Source organism: Tachypleus tridentatus, chromosome 3, assembly GCF_004210375.1.
Source record: "Tachypleus tridentatus isolate NWPU-2018 chromosome 3, ASM421037v1, whole genome shotgun sequence".
In the NCBI taxonomy this organism is placed as follows: Eukaryota; Metazoa; Arthropoda; class Merostomata; order Xiphosura; family Limulidae; genus Tachypleus; species Tachypleus tridentatus.
The window spans coordinates 67873061-67887527 of record NC_134827.1 but is presented as its reverse complement, the minus strand read 5'-3'; the positions used below and the strand labels follow the sequence as shown (position 1 = coordinate 67887527).

Here is a 14467-nt window from a genome sequence, read left to right as displayed (position 1 = left end):
TTTTTCTGTATTTGTCAGACACTGAAATGTAGTTTGTTAAGATTTTAGGGAGTATGTGTTTGTTTTTTCTTCTAGACTACACATGTTGACAGATATGGAGAAAGCAGCCCAAGTTTTTACAGGTCTCTGCCCTTCATTTCAAAGAAGCTACTCCTCAGTCAGTGGATTGAACATTGATAAACTCTTAGAAGAGTGGAGAGGAAGAAGAAAATTGGTTCAAGTATGTGTTTCAGGTTTTACTTTTATTACAAATAGAATATATAACAACTGCAGTCTCAAAAGCTAGGAATGATTTTTTTATCTAATGATATTGATAATTTAACTTATAGTTTGTATACATTACTGATTATTTCTTTAAAGCTTTAAAGATACCAAATGAGATGTGAAGAGAAAAATAGAAAGCACTTATCATTCTTGTTTTAAAAAAAAAGTGTCTCATTATATATCGGGAGCAACTACTCTAATGATAAGAACTTCAACATTTATATCTTTGATATTGTACATTTTTTAGGTACGAGAACACATTTCTGAGTTTAAAAAACATAAATTGTTTAAAGCAGATTATACAATATAAATAATAAAGAATCATTTAATGATCATATACACAAACGTTTTAAAATAATTAGTATACTAATAATCAAAGTCTACATTAAAACAAAGATTAACATTTTACTAATCTAACCTTGAACAGGCACTTATAGTTCTGTTTGTCTCTCTAGAAATGAAATTTACTGAAATACCATGACCCAAACTTAAAGATATGCCATTTTAATTATAACAACTGTTTCATTGGTTTTCATATAATATTTGTCTATTTTTACTTAATTCTTTATTTTAAAGTCTAAAATTTAGATGAATTATATTTTATGATTATAAATGTTTGTTAATTGCATTTAACTTCCCTTTAAACAGTACTTAGTAGAGGAGATCTTGAATTAGAAATAATATTTTGTATTCATGAGTGTTGTTTTTTTACTTCTTTGTTTTACAGTCCTCACTTCGTTATCAGGAACCTCTTCTTAATTTGTACCGGGTTCTCCTTACAATAGCCAAGAACCACATTCCTGAGCAGACTAAAAAGATTGATTACGAAATTGTAACTTGCTGGTTACAAAGTGCAAAACTTGCCAGAAAGTAGGTTTTATTACACTGCAAATAAATTCTTATAATCACCTCATCTGTACTGTTCCTTTAACTTTTCAGTCAATTATTAATCTGATCTATTCTTTCATTAATATCATATAGTAACATACATTTCTTTGAAATGTGTATGGAGTATTTCAGAGGCATCAGACCTGGAGGTGTTGTAACATCCCCACTTTTACATATTTTACATGCATAGCAACTGTAAATTATTATATCAATTTTCTGGTGAGGACATGCCCTAAATCTTTACAGACTTAGCTGACTTTGACAGCAGGGGGAAACACTTTTAGCAGCTTCTTGTACTTTAAATTCCTCGTTGTAAATTTTGCGTGTCTAGTCAAGCACTCCACCTATTTCTCTCCTTCCTGCACCACTAATACTGAAGATATCACATTGAAAAGTTCCTAAACCTGTCAGTGCATGCATGTAGAAGTTATTACTCATTTCTAATTCTTTGTAAGACATTATTGAGCTTTTATGTACATTCTCACAGAGAGAATATTATATAATGTGTTTATGGGGTATCATTTTCTTCTAACACTTTGTCCACATTAACAGAATCATTAATGTTTATTAAATTATTTTAATTTATAATCACAGTAAAGTTATATATTAGTCTCACAATTTATACAAGTAGCACACCTTGGTTGTAAGCTTCTGATGAAAATTTAAACTAAATGCAGTTTTAAAAAAAAATTCGTAATCTAGTTTACTGGGTTAAGTTGGGGGAGTATTTCTCATCAAAATCTGACTTTTTGATTCTGTTGTTAGTGTCACATAGTAAAATGTTAAAGAAATAATTTATGATCCATGATGGTGAGAAAAACTACATAGAGTTTTTCTCTGCCCATACCAGCCGTTTTTACATATATATTTTAATTATGCATTGTCACTTTAGCCTAAAATTATGTCAAGTTAAAAGACATGTATTATTTGTAACCCAGTTATAAGTTTTGAAAGAAAACTTCATATTTAAAATGATTCTGTCTTCATAGATAAGGTCCATAAGTTTTATACAGGAATGATCAAACAAAAGAGGACATTACAAACCAAATTATACTGTTTCAAAAATAATTTTGTTTACCATCTGGCATTGCTTTTATTTCTCTTTTTGTCAACAGTATGATAATGGAGATTGAAATGTGTGCCATTACTCAGAATATTGTAAGAACCATTGAACTTTTTCTAGAATAGATTATTTTTGAAGTAGTGTAATTTTTAGGGATTAGCTTGATACCAGAGTAGCAAAATGTCCAAAATCGTGAGGGTACAGACCTCAAACTTTACAGAAATATGGAGGCCTACTGATGAATGTAATGAAACTAAAGCTTGTTTCAGTTGATCTGATAGATATTTGATTATGTTCTTCTATCTCACATTTTCTGTACATAAGTGAATAAATACAACATACATGTTTCAGGGGACTGTAAGTCTGGCATAAGAGGTGATGAGGATAACATTTTGTGTGTGTGGATTAATATGGTTCTTGTGCAGAACTGGGTTTGAATATGAAAATGATATTTTATTGATAATTTGACAATTACCCCACTAGCAGTTTTCTGAATTTTAAGGTAGAATTATTCTGTGGCATGGTGGGCTTTTATAATAGATTACTTTTACCAGTTACTGTGTATCTCTTATATTTCTGAATTCTAGTGTTTTTTAGTCTTGATGTTTCTACAGCATATTGGAATCCACAGAAGATGCTGTATATGATCTCTCTCAGTTAGGTGATTTGATGCAAATTAATTACAGTTGTTTTTGGCTTCTAAATGCTTTTCTGACTTAATATTGTGTGCATTATCCTGTATATGTTTTTTAGAGAAATCTCTGACATATAGTTTTCTTCTTAGAGTAATGCTAAAATAATAGGACTTGAACCCCATATAACAAAAGGTAATATGAATAAATGTATACATCTGGTTACTACTGATATCATACATAATCTACCTAGGATATCAATCAATCTAAACTTGTATACCCCTATTGAAAATATTCAAACACAGAGAATGAGTCAATGATTTTGTTGGAGTGCTGCAGCTCATGCTGCCACATAGTTGTGCTCTGTCTAACGATTGTACATCTTGACAATATTCTGACAGCACAATCTCCATTACAGAAGGCTCTTTCATGCAACTGTCATGTAGAAATTACATCTGAAACTTGATAATTAGGCTTTTCAGCTCATAATCTACAGATTACAGGATTGAACCTCATTACTGAACATGTTTGGCCTCTCAGCTGTGGGAACATTATATATTGTGACAGTCTGTCCCACTATTCAGTCTGACAAAGGTTAGTGGTGGATGGTATTGGCTAATTGCTTTCTATATAATTCATCACTCAAAATTAGAGAAGGCTAGTGCAGATGGCTCTTGTGTAGCTTTGCATAAACATTCAACAACGAGTCTCAGGACACCATGCTTTCTATAATTGATTTAATTTATGGGGACATTAGTTTCTCAGTGCTTGTTTTGGAAGTTTTTTAGCACAGGAATCTGTAAGTGCTGTATCTAGGTTTGTTTTTTTTATGATATTAAATGCTCTTTGTTTTAATTCGTGTATTTTTATAGCCACTTCAAGTTCTTGACATGCTTGAAGCTTTCATGTGTTCATCAACTAATCTTGTGCATATTAATAGCTTGTATTCAAGTTCACTGGCTAAAGTCCAGAACTGGTACTAGATTTGAATCATTAGAATAAATATTATATTTGATAGTAATTCATCTGATAACTGTAGAATTAGTACTATACACTAAGTGAAGAATTTATTTAAGAATGAGTTGTAATTAAATTATATCATTAGATTTAACTGTTATTAAAAACTAAGAAGTATCTGTGTAATAATTAATTGCACTATTATATTGCAAACATTATGATTAGAATCCATTAACTGTACAATGAATCATGTCCATTAATTTTCAGAATAGTATTTTCAACCTGTGTTTTTTAGAAGTGGTCATCAACAGAGGGCTTATAGTTGTCTGCTAGAAGCTTCAGTATTAAACATACCTGAGACATTTGTGGAAAAATCTAAGTGGCACTGGAATAAAGTAAATATAAATCTCAGTGGTAATATTTTTTGTAATTATTAAAGCAGATACTGTTCTTAGTTGTTTGTAAAACTTTTGATGAAAGTATTTAAAGTACCTCTTTTTAATATTTTTGAAATGCCAAAATTGTGAAATTGGAAGCTCCAGGATTTTGCTGTGATTTAAAATTTTTGAACTATTATGTTATAATGTAATAAATTTGAAAATTATTAATTTAGAAATATCACTTTTTTTAAACTTTGAAACTGTTAAATTATGAACATTGTATGTTCTAAATGTATACATTTGGAAGTACAAGATTCTGGAACTTAAAAGCATTAAGAATTTAACCTTGGAAGTGAAAAATTTTTACATTTGAGGCAGTAAAAAATGTTTTCTCATCAAACACCATAACATTTGGTATTTCTAAACTGTAATATTTACTTTGAATCTGAGTTTTTGTGAAGATTATAATGATGAATTTGTAATTAACAAAAATGTTACAGCAGTCTATTTATTTTGGCACTTTACTGGCAAAATTTAGTGTTTAGTTATAACAGTTTTCTGTCGACTTGCATTTTTTGAACTAATAGTAAATAAATAAATTTTATTTATGCATATGATTGTTATCAAATTAGAACCACATCAGTACAGTATTAGTATCTTATACCTCTTAAAAAAGAAACAGTTAGTTCAAATGTGAGTTGCATTACATCAAAAATAAAATTTCCAAAATATATTTATATCTTCTTACCTTACAGTTATTATTCAGCTGCTATGGTTTCTTTTCCTTTGTCCATCTAAGTATAGGTCTGATTTTTTTCTCCCTTGCTCCAGTGTTTTATTTCACCTTTAAATCTATCTCATTACACTTTTCACCTACATCAATGTGACCTCTGTTTTAAAACTGTATATAAGCATTTCTTAACAGGTGCATGTAGTACAGTTGTTGAAGATATTTTATGCATTTTTTCAGGTTATATATTTGACTATCATGAAGTAAAAAAAAAAATGTTTGGTATGTACGTTTACAGCTTGAATTCATGAATTAATGTATCCAGCATGGAAACAAATTAGGTCTCTCCTATCTCACCTCTGATATATAACATTGCTCCCAAATTTGGAAAGGAGTCGCTCTTAGTTGAGGCTGTCCATGACCTTATCTGTAGTAAGGTGGAAACATAGGTTTGATGTGGTGGTCTCCAGGGGACTGTGATGCTGAACTTTTAGGTAATCCTGGACATTCTGGAGAGAATTTAGATTTGCTTTTTCTTGTGCCTTCCTTTCATCTGTTTGCTTCTAATGAGGCTAATTTTGATCAGCTTTTACCAACTTCTTTTCTTTACTTAGTTCATTCAGTGTATCATGTTTTTTGTCATTACTTGGTGTGTTTTTTTTGGGGGTGGAAAGGTCTGAAGGTGAGTACTTAGTCCTCCCTCCATTCCCTAATACTGAGGCTCATATAGAGATGTTTACTGCTCAGTTTGGTGAGTACTTAGTCCTCCCTCCATTCCCTGATACTGAGGCTCATATAGAGATGTTTATTGCTCAGTTTTGTGAAGGGACAGCTATGTCTTGTCTGCCATGTTTGTCAGAACAGCATGTTTAACTCATTATCATGAGGTAGATACACGTTTAGACTGTCAGAGAATAGATCAGCTCCTGAAAATGTGAAGTTCCATAAAGAAGTATATGCTTAATCTGAATATATCACAGTTTTGTAGGATTTGTTTGACCTTAACTAACACTGTAATATTTACTGTATGGACACTTTTTTTTTCTCCTCATTTCAGTTGTCGACTTCAACACTTTCCTGAATTTCGTGGTTGGTATTTCATTGAAACATATTAGAGGGCATTTGTCTACTTACTGACAACCTCCATGTGTTATATGAGTCCTTTTTCTCAAACCCTTGATTTTTGCAGGCATTTCAGACCCTTCATATTCAAGGGCTTATGTCACCCATCTGCATTCGTCTTAGTTGTTGGTTGCTTGACTTTCCTCAGCTCTTACAGGAGGACTAGTTCCAATGTTGTCCTGACCCTAACAACAACCCCTTGTTTCATCGTTACTTACAATATTTTATGCCCTTATCTACAGGGTTCCATGTTCACTTGATTGGAGTATTGCCAGCAGTGTAAATGACTACTGTATTCCTTTGTGTCCTGTGGGGACTCATCTACATTAATTTTTGTACATGTAGAAAACCTTTACCACAGATCCATGGGTACTACAGGCCATTGCTTCAGAATTGATCATTCATTTCTCATATCCACTACCATTTTTTCATCATCTTATAGTATTTCACTTCCTGCAAGTCCTCAAATGTTTTAACTTCATTCCATCCATGGTTATCAGAGATGTGTTGGTCATTGGAGTGATTGAGAGAGTTGTTTTAGTTCTTACTAAGGTTTATTTCTGTATATTTGTTGTGCCCATATTGTCACGAGTTTTTTTCATTTAAATCAATTCCTAAATCTTCCACAGTTCACGGTGGAGTCATTCCTCATTCTATATTGGTGTTTTTTTGTTGGGAATGTTGTTGACCATGTTTAATGTTGCTAATGCCTATCTACATATTTCCATGGTGAAGTCATCCTGCTACTATCTATGTTTTGTGGACAAGGGTTTGGTGCTGCAGGTCATCTCTCTGCCCTTTAAACTCACACTGGTTCCATATGTTTACAGTTTATAGTTCATGTTATTTTCTTTACCCTATCTCAAAATGGAATCAGTCAATATTAGCTATCTCGTAAGCACCAGAAAAAAACAACCAAAAAAGCACCCATCTTTTCTTTCCAGAATGACTTCAAATTGTAACATAAACCTACATTCTTTTATCTCAAGAAGTTTTAAGCTCATAGCAGAATAAATCTACTTATAATTAAACCATTATCCCACCATTATAAGATGTTAATCACCTGGGAAACATGCAGCTCACATTACATTAATAAATTAAATTTACTCGTGAGTTGCTTGCTCATGAAAAAATATTATTATTACTTATTTTGCCTGAACTAAACTAAAAGGATACTTATTTTTACACTTTAGTTACTTTTATAAATATACATAAAAATAAAAAATAAAATGATTAACTATTTTCATTTTTTTCTTGCTATTGACTATTAAAGTTTACAAATCTTTTTTTTAATTAACCCCATCCCCTGGGCCTGTGCACACACCATTACATGGACATCTTGCTACTAGTAGCAGCATCACAGCACAGTCAGATACTATTTCTCTAAAGCAAAAAAGATAGAATTTATTATCAGAGCTAAACCTTCTCATTTTCTTTGGTACACTCAACTACTAGCCTTTTGGTCTCTAGTAACCCACCCTTAGGCATTGACAATAGTTCTATTCAGTCAGAACTGGACTGGATTGTGCTTATACACCTACCCACTGATTAATCTGTTACCCAGCTTTAATTTGCAATCGTATTCTGTTGATTGCACGAGATTGGCCTAATCAACCCTTATCTCATATACCATGTACCACTTTTCCCTTAGGGTTTATTTTATGTTGCTTCTGGCCTGTGGACATCACCAGTCAGAGTTATTTGCATTACACTTACAGGGGACACTTTTTCATTCTACCCATGTCATTCTGTACCCTGATAGGTCCTTCTTACCTTACCACTGGCAGCCAGGGAAAGGGATAAATACTTTTCACTGATTCATCTGACCTCTTTATTTTCACACATATAAATGATTGGGTCCCCATTGTTTCTTATGTCCAATGAAGGCCTTGAGGTGTTAGGTTGCCTAAACTAAAGGTTTTAGTGGTGCTGGACAATGGCTTTTTATTTATTGTGTCTCTTTAGTTTCCCAGGGCTTACCTCTGGTTACCTCAATGGGATGAGTGGTAGAATTGATCCATATTGATTTTTATGGGCTCCCTCTGAAGGCAAGGAAAATTCTACAAGTCTCAACTTATCAGATTCATCACATTTCTATGTTCATCGTGGCCCAGTTGAATTGCTCACTGGAGGACATTCTGAGCTTGTGTGTGAACCTTCCCCAATACTTTTATCTCACATTATTTACATAATCTGGCATTATCTTTCTTTGAGGGTTTTTTTACTACCCCTACATCTATGTTAACCTCATCTGCTAGGTTATACTGAAAGGTGAGTATTTGCATTACTAATCTTGTCTTTTTTTTTTAATTTCAAAATTCTACTTTTTGGTGAGTGTTGCCCAATCAAGTGTGCTTTTATCAAACCAAATTCACTCTAGCAACTACTGACACAGTATACTTTATCTAGGTTGTTACAGGCTCTGTGGAAATATGGTGTCACACACAACCACACAGAAACAGACTGAGTGGTATTTCTCTACTATGCTGGATTACCACTCAGAAAATATAATGAATAAAGCATAAGGGGATCCTCCCCATCTCTGATGATCAGTGGATTGAATAAATCAGGGTCAGTTTGCTTTTAGAAATTTAGGAAATTTGGTTCACTTACTTTGCTGATTCTAGAGCATTGTTTTTTAGGACTTCTCTGATGTGCACTACCCCTGCCCCCAGTTAGAAACCTTTCTACTCAGGATTTTGAGTGTATTTTTTTTTTCCAGATTTTGGTAGGAGCAGCACCAGCTTAAACAGGAGCTTACTCGTAAGAGTAGTTCAGTTTCAACACTCAGCTGTCCAGTTGGGTTTGGTGTGGTCTTTCTTCTTGATTAATGTTGGTTCAGTACATTGTTCATTGTCACTTCATAATTGTGGATGCAGAGTAGTCCCATTCTGTGTTTTTGGTTCATCACAGTTTGTTCCATATCTTTCCAGTAATTCCAGGGACAAATGGAATTTATGCTGCCCACTTGGCTAGGGAGAGAGGATGAGTGTCTGTAGTTTCAGGTTGGATAAGTTCTGTTTCCTCAGGTTAAATATTGCATGCAGTATCATGTTATTCCAAATCTGTGGTTTTGCTTTTGGACTTCTTCAGTTTGAGGAAAGGGCTTGTCCACATTGGTGTTATTTATTTACTTCTTATGATTCCAGATGCATCACTCTGTAGCTATGGGTTTTGATCCATCCTGTCTCACACACACATATATATATTATGATCCAAATGCCCTATCCACCAACATGGGATTTAGGAACCATGATCCTGTGATTCCGACCCTGAACAGTGATACCTTGGATATGTGGTTGGGGCTTGGCCAGTGATTATAACATATCATTTCAAGTTCCACATCCACTGCACAGTTTAGTTTCTGAGTGTGTAACATGCCTGTTGTGGCTGTGGTGCAGTTCCTCACTATGTTGTTAGTATTATATATTTCTTTTAGTATGTCCACAGTCTATGCAGACATTCATGTCTGAGGGAGGGACTGTGGATTGGGTCTGTCTCGAAAAAATGTCAGTATTGTGCGGAGGTATTTATGAACACTATCAATATAAGATAGAGGGCACATTGATGTAGGTATTAACTTCAACTTACTTTTTACTTGTGAACAAATTCAACACTGTAGGTTTTAGATTACATGAAAGTTAACAATTTCCAAATGAGTGTTGCTCTCTTGAATTGTAAGATTTATAGTTTAAAGTGAGTTTGATTTGTTTTGAGTATTTAATGTTATGTGGTTTGGGTTAAAATAATGAACAGTAAGTTTTCTGTGAAAAATCTTACATTTTAAAATCTTATCATATATTTCTGATGTACTAGCTTTCTATATATTTTGTATAGAAAACAATCTATATTTTTTCCCCTACTTATTGAAAAGTTATATCTGACTTTTAAACTATAACACCTCAAATTGAATGATCATGTATCACTTTTCTTACATTAATATTAAATTGTACTTGTGATAATATAGTCTTAGATCACTGTATTAAATGATCCTGTTTCCATTCAACTGTGCCTAATGTAGAACTGTACTTGTGATAGTGTAAACTAAGATCTCTGTATAGAATAACCCTGTTATTCAACTAGGTCTTTACTTGAACTGTACTTGGGATAATCTAGTCTTTGATCTATCTGTATAATATTTTGTTATTACTCATCTAGGCCGAATATATTGTATTTTATTCGTGATAATGTAGATTTGTAACCACTGTACTGAATGACCCTGTTACATCTTACTGTGGTCTAGTATTAAAGAAAAATGGAGAATAAAAATATATACCACAAAAAATGATAAATAGCCTGAACATCCTTCCTCTGTTGATATTAAAATTTAATGAAACAGAAGGGTTGATAACACAGTGTTATCAAGTAAAGAATCTTGAAAACGGATGTTGTACAAGATATTTGTAGAAACATACATGTGAATCAGTAGCAAATCAATATTATTTTAAAATTAGATCAAAATTGATATGTATATAAAAATTGAGGTTTTAAATGTTTTTAAGTTTTCAGTAGATATTGATATCAGTTAAATAGGATGATACACCAAAAGTTATATGATATGCAAACTTGTCATGTTTCTAAAATTTTAATAGCCAGCTAGTACTCTGGTGCCTGTATGCTTATTTTGTGACTTGTTATACAGAATGAACAGGAACAAGCTATCAATATTCTTCAGAAAGGAATTCAGGAACATTTTCCAGATGTTTCTCAGTTCAAGAATAACCCATCTCAAAAACAGAAAGAGGCTGCTGCTTGTGCCAAGGTAATACTGGATGCTACTTATACAGAAGTTTTAACACTTATGTTACATTACTTAGATACTTTTTGCTGATGATAATGTAGAAAATATTAAACATGTAGAACAGAGGTATACAACATGTGGCCTGAAGGCCAGATTTGGTTCACCAACTCACTATACAGCTTATGACATGAAATTATAGTGCTTAAATTTGATAGTTTTTGTTTTTTATCTGATGAATTATTTTTCATCTGTTATTAAATTTAAGAGTTTCTATCTCACAATTTAATAGAAATTTGATTAGTTTTATAGTTGGTAGAAAATATAAAGGACTTTTTTTTGTTTATTTTATAGAAAGAAATGTTATGGCCTGCCAACTCTCAATCACACTTTCAATTGGCCCCAACCAAATAGAGTCAACATTTTATAGGCTGTAGGTTGGCCTGAATTTAAAATGTGATTGATTGTCTATCTATTTTAATATTGTGTGTTATTCTTTAATGTACAAGATACAAAGTTTAAGTGTCTTACATTCAGAAGTTTATTAAACTACTTCGTGTTTGTGTTATACTAATTACAATAGCATAGCTAATAATCCATATTTTAATAGTGTATAAGTTTTAAATTCTACAATATTTAAAATCATGTATTTCTTCTGTTCTGACATCTTTTCTTCTAGCATGTCATCTTTCATATTTTTCAACCACTATTCAGAAAAGTAAAAAATTCAAAGTAAATTTCTCTATAAACTCATCATGATTTAGACAAACCAGATTTTTTTATAGCCTTCAATTCTGTTTGGTTACAGAGCAAAGAGAAAATCAGAGCCTTCCTGTCACATCATCCCTTTCATAATTCATCAGTTGTTCTCTGCTATGTTTAATGATATCTTACCTATGATCAATAGAAAGTCAAGGTTTTTATGTATCAAATGACATATTGTACAATGTTCTTAAATGTTGATGTCACTCGGAGTACAAACGTCGTTCTTACAAGAAAGTTAACAACTACATTGAATGAATTTGTAATGACTTTTGTCACATAGCCGGAAAGCCAGGGAAAATTTTGAGAAATCTATATTGTTTGGTGCATTATTTAATTAAATAAAAATTATTAAATGCATTACTATTAGGAGTCTAGCATAATTAGGATGAAGTCTCTTTAATAGTCAATAGCAAGAAAAAATGAAAATGGTTAAGCATTTTATTTTTCATGTTTATTTTTATGTATAGTTATAAAAGTAACTAAAGTGTAAAAATAAGTATCCTTTTAGTGTAGTTTAGTTCAGACAAAATAAGTAATATTTTTTTCATGAGCAAGCAACTCACAAATAATGTAATTCATTAATGTAATGTGAGCTGCATGTTTCCCAGGTGATTAACATCTCATAATGGTGGGATAGTGGTTTAGTTATAAGTAGATTTATTCTGCTATGAGCTTAAAACTACTTGGGATAAAAGAATGTAGGTTTATGTTAAAATTTAAGTCATTCTAGAAAGAAAAGATGGGTACTTTTTTTTTTTTTTTTTTTTCTGGTGCTTACAAGGTATCTAAAATTGACTGATTTCATTTTGAGATAGGGTAAAGAAAATAACATGAACTATAAACTTTTACTGGAACAAAAATTGTTTGAAATGTATTACTTAGGAGATTATAGGGACTACACAAAGGAAATTTGAGATTCTTGAGGTGACAAAAAAGTATTTTTTTTTATTTTAATATGAAAATTACTTTGCCTGTGGACTATTCAAAGTAAATGCTCAATAAATTCATGAAAAAATCTCCATTGTATTTTTTTTTAATTCTTCACTAAAAATATGATTTTTGTATGTGAATGACTTGGAATGTTAACTGAAAGTATGCCAAATTTTGTGAGGATAGATACACTGCATTGAAAGTTAGAAGTATTAAATATAAAAAGAGTAGAAATGAGTGCAAAGAGGTCTTGTGGTCAGTCAAGTCAACCAAGCCCATGTTGAGAGAGTTAACAATGGTATTTCTTTTTTGGGTATTTTAACAAAAGCAAAAATACATAATAAGTGCTTCATTTTTGAGTAATTTTTTAACTTTTCTAATGGTAAGTTATGATTTAAGAGTTCAAAGCTGAAGTTTTCCATTCTCATTTCAAAATATCTAATATTTTTGTTAAATATATACTGCCTTTGTTACACTGTTAAATCCTCCAGAGTTTTAATAGTTTATTCAACTGTAAAATTTGAAGCTTCAGTCTGATCAAATAATGTAAAATATTATTCCATCACCCCAAATTATTGGTATCTTCTCCTTCCATCTGGGTTATTAGTGTGTAGATATAAAATCATAATGTAGATTGGGTGTTTTGAATAAATTCAAATCTGAATACTGTGGTAGTTCCATCTCTGTATAAATTTTGCTTAGGACCACATGAATAATATAGAACATATGAAATAATTTAAGATAACTAAGTTCATTTATTGTAATACCACTTTCTGTTATCTTTATTAGGCAACATTAATGCTTGCCAAATATAGTGAAGAATCGGCTGTCTTGGAGAGTAATGCCCTTATTCTAATGTACCGAGATGTGGTTGCCATTCAGCCTGAATGGGAAGAAGGTCACTTCCATTTAGCCAAGTATTATGACCGAGTTATGACTACATTAGAGAAATCAGAAAAGAAAAGGTGTGTGTGCCTAGGTTGTTTATTTCACAAAATATTTTGTTGCTAAATTTCTTACACAGTATAAGTATATGTTTTTTTACACTCAGAATTTTTTCTTCATCGAACAAATTCATCATTATATCATATACATCTATGCTGAATGACTTTGCTTGACAATTTCAGAGTTATGTTGCATTTTACAAACACTGTTGAATTAACATCTTCTGATAAATTTTACTATTTTTTCCTTTAAATCTAATTTGTCTTTATATTTTTTATGTTTAACATTTTCTATACAAGCACCCTTTTCTGCACTTTGCAACCCTTTTACAGAATATCATGATAGTAGTATCAAGATCTTGAAATAAAGATGGTCACAAATAAAGTTAATAAATCAAATGTTAAAAATATGTAATATTATGTCAGTTTGAGTTCTTAATTTTATACAGTATGAAAATTGTGATGTCTACTCCCTAAGTCTCCTCTCTAATTAATTTACTATCCCTTCAAGGAATATGGAACTGATGTAAATTACTTATTATAATATTGTTACTACTCAGGCAAAGCATAATTTTTGTAGTGATTAACCCCATCGAGGCAAATTTCCCTATGGATTGGAGGCAGAGGGCATGTTATCATGTTTGTAGAGTTATATTCAAAATATTATTGAACTACTATTTTATAAATTCATGTCAGTAAATTTGGCATAAAACTATACATTATTTAATTTCTTAATTTGAAAATAAATATCAAAATAAGATTGCTAAATCAGTTTTTTTTGTCATGTGATGTGTTTGGTCATATTACATTTTATAAAGCTCACAATACAACATCTCTAGTTTCTTATGAGTTACAAACTCAAATTATTAATATTGCAAGCTGGAATATAAAATAAGAACCTCTTATATTTTCTGTGTCCTGAGTAATCATTCTGTTCAATGAATCCACCATAATTGCTCTGTCTCCTTTTCCATTTTTGAAACCATATTTTTACACATAACCCACTGCACTTCATGAGGTATACATAGCAAATCAAAAGCTCAGACTTCTCCTT

General features: G+C 31.7%; 1 protein-coding gene across 3 annotated transcripts in view; it reads left to right on the top strand.

Moving 5' to 3' along the window:
- Positions 1 to 14467, top strand: part of LOC143247045 (serine/threonine-protein kinase ATR-like) — a 66053-nt gene continuing 51586 nt past the window's right edge. For 2 of the 3 annotated variants that reach the window (XM_076494369.1, XM_076494372.1), the window contains exons 1-5: positions 80 to 220; positions 992 to 1134; positions 4100 to 4199; positions 10679 to 10798; positions 13259 to 13434. In XM_076494369.1, the coding sequence (XP_076350484.1) occupies positions 83 to 220; positions 992 to 1134; positions 4100 to 4199; positions 10679 to 10798; positions 13259 to 13434 (677 nt within the window). In that variant the 5' untranslated portion in view covers positions 80 to 82. Of the gene's footprint in view, positions 221 to 991; positions 1135 to 4099; positions 4200 to 10678; positions 10799 to 13258; positions 13435 to 14467 lie in introns of all 3 variants that reach the window. The other variant, XM_076494370.1, reaches the window with a different exon arrangement.